The sequence below is a fragment of the Oncorhynchus keta genome, chromosome 4 (assembly GCF_023373465.1).
Source record: "Oncorhynchus keta strain PuntledgeMale-10-30-2019 chromosome 4, Oket_V2, whole genome shotgun sequence".
In the NCBI taxonomy this organism is placed as follows: Eukaryota; Metazoa; Chordata; class Actinopteri; order Salmoniformes; family Salmonidae; genus Oncorhynchus; species Oncorhynchus keta.
Window position 1 is genome coordinate 25,141,337 of NC_068424.1, and position 15,494 is coordinate 25,156,830.

Genomic DNA, 15,494 nt, shown 5'->3' on the forward strand with positions numbered 1-15,494 from the left:
CAGAAGTGCACATACTGTAGTCACAGTGGTACTGGTAGTAAATGTAACCTTTATTTAACTAGGCAACTCAGTTAAGAACACATTTCTTATTCACAATGACGGCTTACCGTGGCCAAACCCAAACGACGCCGGGCCTGGATTCGAACCAGGGACTGTAGTGAAGCCTCTTGCACTGAGTAGTAGTAGTGCACTTATGCTGCACTGTGCTGTTTGTTGCTGGTGAGTGGTATGTAGTACCACAGTACGGGTCAGAATACCCATAAAACCTTGCGGTCAAACAATGTTTCTAATCATTTTCCCACCATTTATTTTTCCCATAGGGGATTTTAGACATCAAATAAGGGCTGTGTTTGGGGTAGTTTTTTTCAGCTGTGTAATGCTGTCCTACTGTTTATTGAATGCAGTATTGAATGTGCTGCACACAATTGACAGCAGCGACATGGACCAACAATTGACAAGGGTGTTGATATAGCTGTATTTAGGCATGGCTTCCTTGTATTGAGTCTGTATATGCATAATTCTACTGGAGATGACCTAGTATTTTATATTAAACCTACCTTACACATCCAGTTGTTTCTCTATTTGTAACTCAACCACCCAAAATGTGTTACATTTTGTGTTATTTTTGTTGGTCTAATTCCTCAAATGGAAAAGCAGAAGAATCTGTGCTCTCCCGGATAGTAACAATAGTTCACACTGTGCTCGTCGATGTCCCAGGTTTGTGGCATTGATGAATCAATCATTTAAGAAAATTATATATAGATTAAATATAGACCTCCAATGGTTGAAAGAGAAAAGGATCTGGTAAAATAAGGGTATGTTGCTAATATCATCTAGGTAGGTAGCCTAGTATTCATGGCACATTGTAAAGTATTCTATTTATACTATATATGTTTGCTTTTTTTATATATATATTTCCCCGTTTTCTGCCAAATTTCGTAGTATCCAAATGGTAGTTACAGTCTTGTCTCATCACTGCAACTCCTGAACGGACTCAGGAGAGGCGAAGGTTGAGAGCCGTGCGTCCTCCGAAACACAACCCAACCAAACCGCACTGCTTCTTGACACCATGCCCACTTAACCCGGAAGCCAACCGCAGCAATGTGTGGGAGGAAACACAGTGCACTGTGCCCCGGACTGCCACAGGAGTCGCTAGTGCGTGATGGGACAAGGACATCCCTGTCGGCCAAACCCTCCCCTAACCTGGACGACGTTGGGCCAATTGTGCGCTGCCCCATGGGTCTCCCGGTCACGGCCGGCTGCAACAGAGCCTGGACTCGAACCCAGAATCTCTAGTAGCACAGCGATGCAGTGCCTCAGACCACTGTGCCACTTGGAAGGCACTTAAAGTATTCTGTACAATTCAAGACCAACTGCACAAATAAGCCAACAAACATTAGTAAAATAAAATATGGAACAGTAAATGACAATGTTCAATAGATCTTTTGTTTTGGATCAAGGTCGCTAGCTGACAGCAAAGGTGTCAGCTAGAGATGACTTGCAGAAGCTTGTCTACTTCTGAGAGTAAATAGAGCTGATTATATTGATAAAAGTTCCCTTGTCCGAGAGAGATTTACATGGTTATCGAAACGTCATGCCAGGGTACGCCTACACGAAACACATACCATATTTGAAGTGGTTCTAAAATCCCATATGGGAAAAATGTATGGTTAAAAAAAGATTGGAACCATTTCCGTGTAAAACCGCTAGGTTTTATGGCTATTATGACCCATCAACTGTGGGGCTCTATAGATTAGGAGCCTAGTTATCAAGGTCTCTAACATTCCTCTACCTTACCAGGCTCTTTAATCCTGAAGCTACTATGGTAACATTTGTACCACTGGCATTTTGGTTTTAGTGGCTCTGCCAATATCCATCTATTTCACTACATTGAGGTCAAACATATTCAAAGGGACTAGAGACAAAGGATTAATTACAAAGTGATTGTTTATTGACATTCGTGTACAGTGATATGAGTACATGGAGCGAAAGCACAGCCTGAGAATTTAGTGACCTGTCATCAAACCAAATTTGATCATGAAACATGTCTTTCAAAATGTCACAATTCTGAAAGACAAAGTCCTACAGGACAAGGAAAGTTAAAAAGGAGAGGACAAAGTACCAATTTCCATAAGAGGGAGCCTTTTATCAAGTCATATCAACAAGGTATAGATGCTAATGCTAATCAATATCACAACCTTTCTGCCAGTTTTTGACTGATGATTGGAAGATCTACTGTGACCTTGCTGTTCCCAAGGTGATATAACATGAAAAATAAATAGGCAAATAAAAATATTTGATTTTTTTTAAATCACAAAAATAAGGTACTCAAACTGTAGTACAGTTCGATTGAATTATCGGTGCATTATTTATTTGAATGCTCTGATCAAGCTCTGGTCTTAAATATTTGAATAGTTAATGCACTTAAGCAACGTACATAGATCATTTAGAATAATTTAAGGGTAATATTGAATAATTTAAGAGCAATATTAATTTAATAAATATTCTCATATTATAGGATCGATCATACCAAGTGATGACCAGGATATTCTATGGATAAAATTCTTCATAAAGCCAGTAAAAATAGACTACTGAATTACATATTTTTAAAAAATACAATGCGAGACAATTCAAACAAAATGACTTATTCTCTACATGACACATTTGTATGTCCCAAATGGCTGCCCAACCCCTATATAGTGCACTACTTTTGAGAGGGCCTGGTCAAAAGTAGTGCGCTACATAGGGAAAAGGGTAGGGTTAGGGTTAGGGTTACATAAAAGTCCTGTTTTTGAAAGCATTTCAATTCCTATGCCATCATTATAAAAACACCTAAACAATACTGGACAATGTTTACCAAACAAAACATTCAAATTAGTTTTCCACCTTATGGTCCTAAAGAGAAACCATAATATTACATCACCCGCTTTGACAAAAAAAAATAATCAAAAAACATGATAGAAAAAAAACAACAGTACTTATGAAACAAAACTAACAAGAATCTTCTATGCTCCCTGAACATGTTTTTGTTTTTGTAGTAGCCCTGGTTCTTTCCATACAAATATTATACTATGATCATAGTACAACAGCTGTAGCTTCAATCATGGACAATCTACAGTATTTTACAGTATAACTAGGGGCCATTTTGGGCTGGTTTTCCTGAAACTGATGAATACTGGTTCAGGACTAAAAAGCACAGTCAATTGAGAATCTTCATTGAAATAGCTTTTTAGTCTAGAGCGCGGTATTCAAACTTTTTCAGCGGGGACCCCTTTTTTCTTTCGTCAGAATTTCTGCCGACTCCACCCAACCCTAAATCTAATGACGCAACCTGAAAATCTGTCAATTTCGATTTTTACATAAACAAATAACCTTAAATTGATTATATTTTCATATTTTATCAAAATAATAAATTGACTTAATAAAATTAGATTTTTCTAATTATGTTTCTCAAAAAAACATTTACATGTTATTGTATGGGACAATATACAATCCTCATTTTCTTTCTCCCCCAAAAAACACGACTGCAATTCCCTCCGACTTTGAATACCACTGGTATAGGACTATGCCTAATCTGTGTTCTGGAAACTGCCATTTAGTGTATATATATATATATATTTAGTGTACATCCTTTCAATGAAAATGTTAAAAACAAAGGACGAGACCCCAAGAATAGTTGTCAACACTAGACCAGGACAGAAAGGGATGTTCAACATGATGTTACACTCCATCAAAGTTGCACAGTGCCTCACAGTACAGAATTTACCTCTATGGTTGAGATCTCCCAGTCAGCGTTAAACTTTACAGCCCATGGTTCGAATGACAAGGGTATTATTTATGGTGTGAGCTCAATGACACGGCAAGGCTGACAAGAGAACTCTCAGAGCTTAGCCTTTCACATTCTAATCTTAGCCTTGTACAAGTTACATCATCACCTGGGTCTCTACAGTTCCTCTCACTGTACAGGAACTGTGACTCTAATAAGCCATGATGTGGCAAAAACCATTGCATCACTGCATTGACGTCTCCAATAGTATGTGTGATTCATTAACACATAGCTGGTGTCACTGAGGCAATAACTCATGAAGGCATAGTACAGTATCTTTCTTGGGCGGGAGATTCAGACAACTGTGTGCAGTAAGAACATCCAGGCTGGGCATGGACTCAGAACAGTGAAGGAATTCCTAAAAAAGCACCTGTTCATCCACTCTGAGGAAAACAGTGATGCCCTTATGATGATAAAGCAATTGGTGAAACATGCATGAAACATGCTTTTTAAATGTAACAATGGGAATAAAAAATGTTTTGGTCTTGTCACTGAATGGTCGTGGGGAGTCAAGGTGATTTCAGGAAATGCTCTGCGATGATTGATCGGGCAAGATTAAGGTCTGGAGAGACTTACGATTTCTAGGGGGTCACCGCCGATGTCACTTCCTCTGATGTCAGAGGTGGCGGGCTGTGGGTGGCAGCCGGTGGAGCAAGCCCCTCCCCTGCATAGTGTCAGCCTCAGTCTTTGGAGCTGGAATAGTCTTATGGGGAAGATTAAACTGATGAAACCATGAGGTGGACAAAGTGTGTGGGGGGGGGTCGTAGAACAGGCTGGAGCCAAGGTCTTCACTGTTGCATACATGTTGGTTTATGTACAATGTCTCAGATGAGTGATGCAGTGCATGCAAGTTTTAATACGTTTGATCCCTCTTTTTCAAACCCACTCCTCAGGGACGTATTGTAAGAAAACAACAACTGAGGATGCCATTTGTCCAGAGTTAATATTTGTACGTAAAAATAAAACAAGTTTGTTAGTAGGGTGCCAAAGGAAGTCAGTCAGTGGTCAGTGCCAGTGGTTAGTCTCACTCCAGGCCAAAGGTACTGGTCTCCTCCACAGCAATCAGTAGTTTCTCATACAGCATGGTGTAGGAGGGGTAAGGTGGAAGGTCCAGGCGGTTGAAGCACGTGTGAGCCCTGAAAGAGAGGAGAGGAGCGAGTCTGATTGAGACCCCAATATGATATGATTGGTCTATTAATAACGTCCCATATGATGTGTTCATACCGTAAGTCCAGGGTTGTGGGTTTGATTCTTGCATGGGCCACATACACTATATAGGTGGTTAACTGTAAATCTGACTCGTGGAAATTGTTTATATCTTCCACCAATCATGAGAAAGACCTAGGTTGAAATGTTATTCGCTAGCCATGCCATTGCTCTTCTCCAACCTCAGCCTTATTTAGCTTCCTTACTGCTGACACTGCGCTTCCTACACAATGATAAACACTACCACTTCCTCTCCTCCACAGCGAAATGGGAGCCCTCTCCTTTCTGCTGACTTCGTTAGCTTTAAATGAGATCTTCTCCCGTTTGCCAAATAAATGTCCAATGCAGGTCTAACAAGGTGAAAGGTATAAAGCAAATACTGTACAGGCATCAAATATAGCAGTGCTTGCAATGCAACCAATTCAGAGGGATCCATGAAAATTGGAATATGAAAATAGAAGTAGGCCTAGGGGGTGTGTAAGGATTCAGTACTATAGTCGGTACTCATTTCAGCAAACTTCATATCACGTCTGGTACTAGTGAGTGACCATAATCACGTGTGTGTTCCAAACTCGGCAGCTCACCTGGCTTTAGATGTCAGCGACACATAGTGTTGTAGAAGCAATGTATACTGTGTGACCTGGGTGGTGTTCATTATAAGGCACACGTAGCAAAACATTTTGCAATGGAAAATACACACAGGGATTTGTCATCAGATAGTAGGCTACATCCCTGTTTCCCTCTGTTTGGTACCTACTGAACATGACCCAGCCACTTCTCCATCAACAACTCTTTTCACACAAGCAAGAAACCACATGCTAGTGGAGGTTATACGCTAAGTAGAGAACACACTAATAGAAGTGACTTTTATGGCACTAAGAGCTGATTACAAGGTAGATCTCTAAATGTAAAGCCTTGATACCACACTCAACCAGCACACTCAACACTCAACCAGGGAGAGAGATAGATAGAGAGCTGGTTCCATCCGTCCTGTGGGTGAGAATAGAATGGTTGCACTATGAAAATGTTGGATTACATGACAATATCATGTGGTCTGAATGAGAGTGCCTCAGGTAAGGGAAGTAAAATCGGGAGATCGGGACTATGCCTGAAATGGGCAAATGCTTTTGTTTGAGTGACCACCTAATTTCCAATGACAGCTGACTGAGTGCATTTCTGTGGTGTTGATTTTGCGATTTGAGAATTGCCACTGGCAGATAAAATAGTATTAGTTTCAAAATAGATCATCTCATTGAATGGTAAAAGCCAGTTTCTTTGTGACTTTTCTTTGTGTCCAGGACAAAACATTTGCTGCTGTATGGGGTCTCATGCACACACGAACAAACAAAACAAAAGCTGCCTCTCAGCCAGGAAAATAAATTGACAAGGCCATTAACAATACCAAATAAGAAAGAACTGTCCCAAAGTTGGGATTGCAGTCTGTTCTATGTTCTAACAGAGGTCAAATTGGCTGTATTTACACAGGCAGCCCAATGCCGAACTTTTTCTACTAATTTGTCTTTTGACCAATCGGATTAGATCTGTGTAAACGTAGCCTTACTCTCTCAACACCATTCTGTATACTTCTGGCCCTTCTTTGGACACTGTTAACAACCCTCCAGGCAAGCTTCAATGCCATACAACTCTCCTTCCGTGGCCTCCAATTGCTCTTAAATACAAGGAAAACTAAATGCATGCTCTTCAACCGATCGCTGCCTGCACCTGCCCGCCTGTCCAACATCACTACTCTGGACGGCTCTGACTTAGAATACGTGGACAACTACAAATACCTAGGTGTCTGGTTAGACTGTAAACTCTCCTTCCAGACCCACATTAAACATCTCCAATCCAAAGTTAAATGTAGAATTGGCTTCCTATTTCGCAACAAAGCATTCTTCACTCATGCTGACAAACATACCCTTGTAAAACTGACCATCCTACCAATCCTCGACTTCGGCAAAGCCCCATATACTACCCACCATTGCGACCCGTACGCTCTCGTTGGCTGGCCCTCGCTTCATACTCGTCGCCAAACCCACTAGCTCCATGTCATCGGCAAGACCCTGCTAGGTAAAGTCCCCCCTTATCTCAGCTCGCTGGTCACCATAGCATCACCCACCTGTAGCACGCGCTCCAGCAGGTATATCTCTCTGGTCACCCCCAAAACCAATTTTTTCTTTGGCCGCCTCTCCTTTCAGTTCTCTGCTGCCAAGGACTGGAACGAACTCCAAAAATCTCTGAAACTGGAAACACTTATCTCCCTCACTAGCTTTAAGCACCAGCTGTCAGAGCAGCTCACAGATTACTGCACCTGTACATAGCCCACCTATAATTTAGCCCAAACAACTACCTCTTTCCCTATTTTATTTTATTTATTTATTTTGCTCCTTTGCACCCCATTATTTTTATTTCTACTTTGCACATTATTCCACTGCAAATCTACCATTCCAGTGTTTTATTTGCTATATTGTATTTACTTTGCCACCATGGCCTTTTTTTGTCTTTACCTCCCTTATCTCAGCTCATTTGCTCACATCGTATCTAGACTTGTTTCTACTGTATTATTGACTTTATGTTTGTTTTACTCCATGTGTAACTCTGTGTCGTTGTATGTGTCGAACTGCTTTGCTTTATCTTGGCCAGGTCGCAATTGTAAATGAGAACTTGTTCTCAACTTGCCTACCTGGTTAAATAAAAGGTGAAATAAAATAAATAAATAAAAATAATAGCCCAGTCAGATAAGCTGATGATATTTTTTTTTAAAGCAGACAGTTTTCTTTTAATTTCCTTAAAAAATATTCTCGCTACAGTCCTTCCTATGAGGTGAAAGACTGTATTTATTTTGCTCAAATGTCTGTCCCTAAATAGGGCATGGCTACCTGCTTTAATAATTCTAAATGGCCACATTTAGCATGTGTTTCCAATGGACCTTATAAGTGTGACAAGTTACAGTACATTTGACCCCAGAACTGGGTTTACTGTACTATTTCCCAGTGGGCACAGAAGTCAATTCAACATCTATTCCAAGTTGGTTCAATGTCATTTCATTCAAATGATGTGGAAGCAATGTTGATTCAACCAGTGTGTGGTTAGTGGAATGTCTTTCTGGATATTTTCATCTCCTTGTAGTGGAATAATTACATTCGTCAATGAAATTACCTCTTCATTCCAGAATAAAACACCCAAAACAGTGCACTCTGCCTCTAAGAATCATGAGTCTGCTTATGCCGTAGTGCTCAAATAATACTTACAATGTAGTTTGCTTTTATTAAGAGTTGATACTAGTTGATTATAAGAATAAAACTTGTCCGGGAGAGATATGATTCTTATAAGAGGATTCAATTCCAAACGACATATTTATGAATATGTTGGTCTATTTTCTATCCAGTACCTGGGTAGTGAGGTGACCTTGCCCCACTTTTCGATGCAGAAGCGTCGTAGGCCGTTGCTTCCCCGTAGGGCAGCGAAGCCTTCGTATGGGACGCTGGAGGTGCCCGTCACAAACTGTAGCAGCCGCAGTCTCTGCTCGTTGTTGAAGCGTTCCACCGCGCCCCAGAACCACCGCATCACTATGTGGCCATCATGGTAACCTGGGGAAGGAGTATGTAATGCAAATGTAATGTTCACCACTTTCTGTTCCATTTTGAACGTTTTCACTTTAAATTACAAACTGCAATCTAAACAGGGCGCTGTTTGCTTTGGAGGCTGTGGTGAGAAGGGTCACTGCAGGCTTTCCAGTCCGGCTTGTGATCCAATCCATCCAGAGCAAACTGACGTCTTTGCCAAACGAAAGAGCAAACAGCTCCAATTGTGCAGATGATGAGTTTGGCCAATTAAGAGCTTAGCCATAATGAGAACCAGATGAGCAGCCTGGCAGCTGGAGCACGGCCTTCTGGGTGATTAATGAGTTATGGATGTTTATGGGCATTTCGGGGCTTGCCGGACCCTCCGCCACATCTGTCTGTTCAAAGGAGGCATAGAGAAATTGCAACGGCGCTCATGATGTGGCCGTAATCAGTTACAGACGCACACTCTCTTATGTCAGGTGACATGGTGCGTATGCGCTAATGAGGCCGTGAGACGGATGTTCCGGCATGTTCTACTTGACGTTGACCGCTCTGTGTCATTACTGCACTGCACCAGGTCTGTCAGTTGGAACATATAGACTCTAGTACTTTGTAATGCATAAAGGGACACATTGGTTTATGCTTCCAAAAACGTAGGCTTTTACTTTAAACAGCATGACTGTCAGTGACAGCTTTTCGACCATCACTTGGTCTTTGTCAGTCTTTTTCCATTACTACTTTCTTTCCTCCCCTGTGTGGTCTGCAGCACTGTCAGTTTCAGTTTGAACTCTTAGGGGGAAAAAGGTGCTTTCAAGGTTCCAAATTAGTTCTTCGGCTGTGCCCATAGGAGAACCCTTTTTGTTTCCAGGTCGAAACCTTTTTGGGTTCCATGTAGAACCCTCTAGGAAAAGGGTTCTACATGGAACCCAATAGGGTTCTACCTGGAACCAAAAAGGGTTCTTCATATGGTTCTCCTATGGGGACAGCTGAAGAACACTTTTAGGTTCTTGATAGCAGCTTTTTTTCTCAGAGTCAATAGTACATGTTTTACTTTCGGGAAACAAAACATTTTCCTTGGACACTTCACAAGATGACTATCCCAGAACAGAAATAGAAGCACTCAGATATCTGCATTGATTTGTACTTTCTCACCTCCTCTGTACTCTGTGTTGGTCCTCCAGTCGTTTAGGTCGATCTCAGCCGTCCCTGCAATGACCAGCTCCAGTTCTCTGGCATCAAACACCGACACCAGACGAGAGTCTACCACCTGGGGCCAGAGGAGGGTTGGAGAGGGGATTAGGGATGTCAATAGATTGCCTGCTGTTCCAAATGAATGGAATTCACTTGGCAATGGTGAGATGGAATAATGTCTCTGACACTTCCTCTAGAGACCATACATTCCTTTGGCATTTACAGATCGAAAGGGACTGGATAGGTGTAAGCATCATGATAATGGGGAGGTTCCGCCATATTGCTTATACCCATCCTATTCTTTCAGATCTGCAAACACTGAGGGGTTAGTAGGGGTCAAAGGCCATGTGGGGTATTCTAGGTTTGTGCTGTACCTCATAGAAGCCTCGGACCAGGGCCTCAGTCTGCTGCACCACCCCGCGCTCTACCCTCCACTTGGCCATTCGCTCAATGTACTCCTTCTTGTTCTTCTCCGTCACCTGAAGGTTGGAGCCACCAGACTTTAGCTCCCGCTCCGTCACCTGACACAGGAAATGACAGACAGGAAATTATGTCAGAGAACTGTATTTATGAAGGGAGTGTGGTGTGGGGACCATTTTGGGCTAAAATAAATTTTGCTTCTTTGACCTCCCAACAAAAGATGTACTCTGGTGTGGTGGGCAGATGTTAACTTCGAAATTAAACTTTAAAGTGAAACTTCCAACACATTTCATTGTGTCCTGGGCAGAAGAATATAATAATTTATTGATAAAGTACTCCATTTCCCCAAGTTACAACGTACTACAAAGTGCAAGGTCAGGCTAAGCAGAGACAGTCAAAGCCCTAGTGCCTCGTGGCCTACTTCAGACTGATCCCTGAGACTGACCCCTAACAGACTGACTCCTAACTGAGACCGACCTGGCCAAAGACCTCCTCATTGACAGTGAAGGTGAGGTCCAGGATGTCAGTGATGTCATTTTCCTTCATCCACTGGAGACTCTGGTGGAACTCCTCATCCAGATACTCCAGATCACTCAGGTCTGTGGATCTGTGAGAACATTGACTGGTTGACTGATTGATATGATGTTACAGTAGGATTCATTTTAGTCGATGTGTAGCATGATGCAATGTTAGTACAGATACATTGTACAGGGAGAGGAGTGTGTGAGGTAATTGTACAGGGAGAGTTGTGAGTCGGGTAGATTGTGGCACAAGACGTGTGTGTGTGTGTGTGTGTAGGGTGAAGAGGGGTAATTGTGGTACAGAAGTAAGAATGTGTAGGCTAGATTATGGTACAGGTGTGTGCGTGTGTGGGGGGTATATGGAAGCAAAAGGGTGGTCAATGCACTCACAGTCTAAGGAGGGCCTTGTAGAAGGGTCGTGTGAAGAAGGCATCCAGCAGATACTGGTGGATCAGGGCCAGGCCTAGAATACGCCCACTGAAGCGGAACCTTGGAAGGAAAGGAGACGAGGAGAGGAATCCACTTTAGACTATCGAGAGGCAGACCATGGTCTTGGACAGGACAAGCTGCATTGTCTTCATCTTCCAAAGGTAAAAACTGTGGAAAAGCGCTATCAACTGTTCAGGAAAGGGTATATTCTCAAGGAATGAAGGATGTTGTTGGTTAATGGTATAATTGACACTAATTTACTTTCAACTTGTGACTGGTAATTAATGACTCGGCAGAGTGCCATCTGCCAAGCTATAAACTTTACCCTCATTGGTTCAAGTCCAGCTTCCAATGACAGGCTAATTGGAATGCTATGGCAACCATTTTGTGTCCATGAAGTAGTTTAATTTCCGGTGACAATGAACGGAGCTCACAAGGCTGCATTTCCACTAAGAGTAAAACAGGGAATATCACAGGGTGTTGGCTACATTTCACAGCTTAATTTCACAGCTTAGTTTCTCCTCTATAGGTTTAGTTTTTCAGTCTAAGCTATTACACTAGTCATTTGCCTGAGTACACAAGTAATTTGCGCTGTTGAAAACCAACAATCCTTGTACTATTCCCCACTGCTTCAGGGTTGACACAGATGGTAAATACACCATACTGGTACATCATACCATGTTTACTAGAGTGTCATCATTATGTTTGTGTCAAGGGGAATATTAAACGATGCTTGGTTTTACATGACTCCCCTAGTCCCACCAATAAAATGCTAACGAGCGATATTAACCCTAGACAATTTGATGACCTACACCAGTTGTACGGTGATCATAAACTCCTTGGCTAAAGATGCACAGAAACAAACTGTAAAACATCTGGTTTTATTTTTATTTTTATTCATTAATAGTCTCTTGGCTAAGCCTCCCTTAAATAAGAGATTCATATCTCATTGGCTGCATTTACTCAGGCAGCCCAACTCTGATATTTTTCCCAATTATTATAGGTCTCTCTTTAAGTAGTGTTGTGGTATCTCTCTTGTCATGATGTGTGTTTTGTCCTGTATTTTTAGTTTTAATCCCCCATCCCCGCAGGAGGACATTTGCCTTTTGGTAAAACAAATGAGAATTTGTTCTTAACTGACTTGCCTAGTTAAATAAAGGTTAAATTAATCTGATTGGTCAATAACCAATTAGTGGCAAAATATCAGATTTGGGCTGCCTGTGTAAACACAGACAATAGATCACCTGGTTAAATACCTGTATAAAAAAGTAAAAATTACGATAATATGCTCTCTCAGGGTATCAGTCCTCACCATTCCAGATGGTTCTCAACGAAGGCAGACATGGGGCTGATCTGGACGGTGTAAGTGTCGTTGGCTGAGTACTCAAACAGGCCGTAGTAAGGGTTGAATAGCTCTTGGGACAACAGGAAGAAGAACTCCCTGGAGGGGCCGCTGTAGTCCAGCCTAGAGACGGGGGACATGGGGGATGTAGTTTTAAAAATACGGCAATGGGATCAATCCTGCATGCACATGCTTCCATGCACATACATGCACAAACAAGCACAAACACACACTTACCCCTCCTCTCCCAGGAAGGTGATGTAGAGCTTGTTCCTCTGCAGCTCCTTGCGGGAGTAGGCCATCACCTGGTTGAAGGTGCCCTCCAACAGGTGGTCTCTTCTGATGATCAGTCTGGGACAATAATTAAATGATTAGCAAACTACAGTTCCTGTACAGACATGCTTATCTCCTCTCATCACATCATCTTACTGGGTCTTATAGAGCTATTCAGAACATTTAAGATAGAAATTCAGACATAATCCACAATGCTACATGGTAGAGAATCATCTACTGTTTCTATCTCTATCTGTAGTTTCTGCTTGCAACATCTTGCAATATCCTTGACATATAATTACCACCAGAGGGTGGGTATCAGCATATACACTCAAGTATGTGTCACACACACACACACACACACACACACACACACACACACACACACACACACACACACACACACACACACACACACACACACACACACACACACACACACACACACACACACACACACACACACACACACACACACACACACAGACACAGAGAGACTTACTTGATCTTCCCTGGCCCCTGGCCATAGCCCTTAGCTTCCAGCTTCCTGTAAAAGTTGCGCAGTTTGGCTTCAAAGTCTCTGCGGTATGGAGCCGGAGCTCGGGCCCTCTGTAAGCCTGCCAACACACACAAACACACAAGCACACACACAGAGTGAGCGATAGCCATAATTTACATCTAAGCTAATACAACTGCAATCAATACCTTATACATACATAATTCATGTGAAAATTCAGTGAAAAGCACAGGCACTTATAGGCAGTTGTTAAGAGTTCAAAACCTTCCCCACTAGTGTAGCTGAGCCAATGATCATCCTTGTTGTTGTATTTTTTGGGGGACACGTTTTGATGCCTGAAGCACTTCCACATCCCGAAGTGACCGTATTCACCATCTAACGGACAGTGTATATCCGACCAGCGGTGGAATATGCTGCCACAGTGATCCATCAGTCAACTCATTTTTTGACATGACTTGAAGCTAGCCTGAGTTAGGCCAGCCTCAGTTCAACAGAGCAAGGGAGGAGAAAAGTACTACTCAGATGCATGCACCAATCTGGGCCTACCATCACTTCACACGCACTCGCAGGGAAAGTCTCTTCGCAAGATTACATTTGACATTTTTGACCCTTAGCGCCGTGTCCTCCCACTTCAACGATCGTCTGTGAGCCTACACCGGACCTGCTCCTCAACTAAAATGGAACTGATCCACTGCAGGACTGAGCGTTTCTGTTGCAGCGCCGTCCCAGCCATGGTCCGCCTGCTGAACAGTTGACGATTAACATAACTTTCTGTTGTTTACTGTATTTTAATTTGTATTGCCAATTGTAATATTCAAATGTAAGTTGTATTCACAATTAAGCATGTTGCTGACATTTGTACAATGTTCCGTTGAAAAAGCAGTCAAAAAAAACTTCTCTCTCAACAAAGACCGAGAGAAAATGCAGCATCATTCCAATCCAGGTTTGCCTCCCTCCTGCTGTGGCCCTGCTCCCATTCATCCATTAATAGCTCCTCTGCTCTCATCAAAAATAATAAGCACCCCTGACACCTCCTCATGGCCTCTTAACGATTCTATCAGCTCATTAACGCTGCATGGCCATGCTCTAATGTAGCACAGCAGGGCCTTTCATGGGGAGTGATGGTCGTATTGTGAGGATGCTAGCTGTTAGCTGCTAGCCTAGCACCAAAGATATTTACAACTAACCCAAGATATACTGAACATACTGAGCATTATGTTGTGTGACATTTTATTGGCCTTTTATTGTCCCCAGCCTTTTATTGTCGCCAGCAAGTGGCACCTGTGTAATGATCATGCTGTTTAATCAGCTTCTTGATATACCACACCTGTCAGTTGGCAAAGGAGAAACACTCACTAACAGGGATGTAAACAAATGTGTGCACTAACATTTCCGAGAAATAAGATTTTTGTGAGGCATATGGAACATTTCTGGGATCTTGAACATGAAACATGTGTCCAACACTTTACATGTTGCAATTATATTTTTGTTTAGTATACTGTCGTTCATCTGTGTCGTTTTCAGTGGGAGCAAATTAAGGATAGTGGGCAAAGTCAAGGACGCGTAAGCGAGATCCTATTGGCAGGGTTTAGCATGTACAGTACAGTGGCAAGAAAAAGTATGTGAACCCTTTGGAATTACTTGGATTTCTGCATAAATTGGTCATCAAATTCGATCTGATCTTTATCTAAGTCACAACAATAGACAAACATAGTGTGCTTGAACTAATAACACACAAATTATTAAAATTGTCTATATTGAATACATCATTTAAACAGGTTGGAAGGTTGGAAAAATGATGTGAATCCCTTGAGTTTGCTATTCACAAGAAGCATTGTCTGATGTGAACCATGCCTCGAACAAAAGAGATCTGAGAAAATCTAAGATTTGGAATTGTTGACTTGCATAAAGCTGGAAAGGGTTACAAAAGTATCTCTAATAGCCTTGATGTTCATCAGTCCATGGTAAAACAAATTGTCTATAAATGGAGAAAGTTCAGCACTATTGCTATTCTCCTGCAAAGATAACTGCAAGAGCACAGTGCAGAATGCTTGATGAGGTTAAGAATAATCTTAGAGTGTCAGCTAAAGACTTACTGAAATCTCTGGAAAATGCTAACATTTTTGTTGACGAGTCTACGATACCTAAAAACACTAAACAAGAATGGTGTTCATGGGAGGACACCATCGAAGAAGCAAAGAAA

At 41.9% G+C, this 15,494-nt stretch overlaps 1 protein-coding gene across 4 annotated transcripts in view; it reads right to left on the reverse strand.

Annotated features, from left to right (window-relative positions):
• Positions 1-2,775: 2,775 nt before the first annotated feature.
• Positions 2,776-15,494, reverse strand: part of LOC118371812 (E3 ubiquitin-protein ligase HECW1) — an 82,389-nt gene continuing 69,670 nt past the window's right edge. For all 4 annotated transcript variants that reach the window (XM_035757448.2, XM_035757433.2, XM_035757452.2 and 1 more), the window contains 9 exons: positions 13,277-13,391; positions 12,739-12,852; positions 12,472-12,624; positions 11,121-11,219; positions 10,687-10,816; positions 10,164-10,310; positions 9,751-9,865; positions 8,424-8,622; positions 2,776-4,962 (listed from right to left, as the gene is read on the reverse strand). In XM_035757448.2, the coding sequence (XP_035613341.1) occupies positions 4,851-4,962; positions 8,424-8,622; positions 9,751-9,865; positions 10,164-10,310; positions 10,687-10,816; positions 11,121-11,219; positions 12,472-12,624; positions 12,739-12,852; positions 13,277-13,391 (1,184 nt within the window). In that variant the 3' untranslated portion in view covers positions 2,776-4,850. The remainder of the gene's footprint in view (positions 4,963-8,423; positions 8,623-9,750; positions 9,866-10,163; positions 10,311-10,686; positions 10,817-11,120; positions 11,220-12,471; positions 12,625-12,738; positions 12,853-13,276; positions 13,392-15,494) is intronic.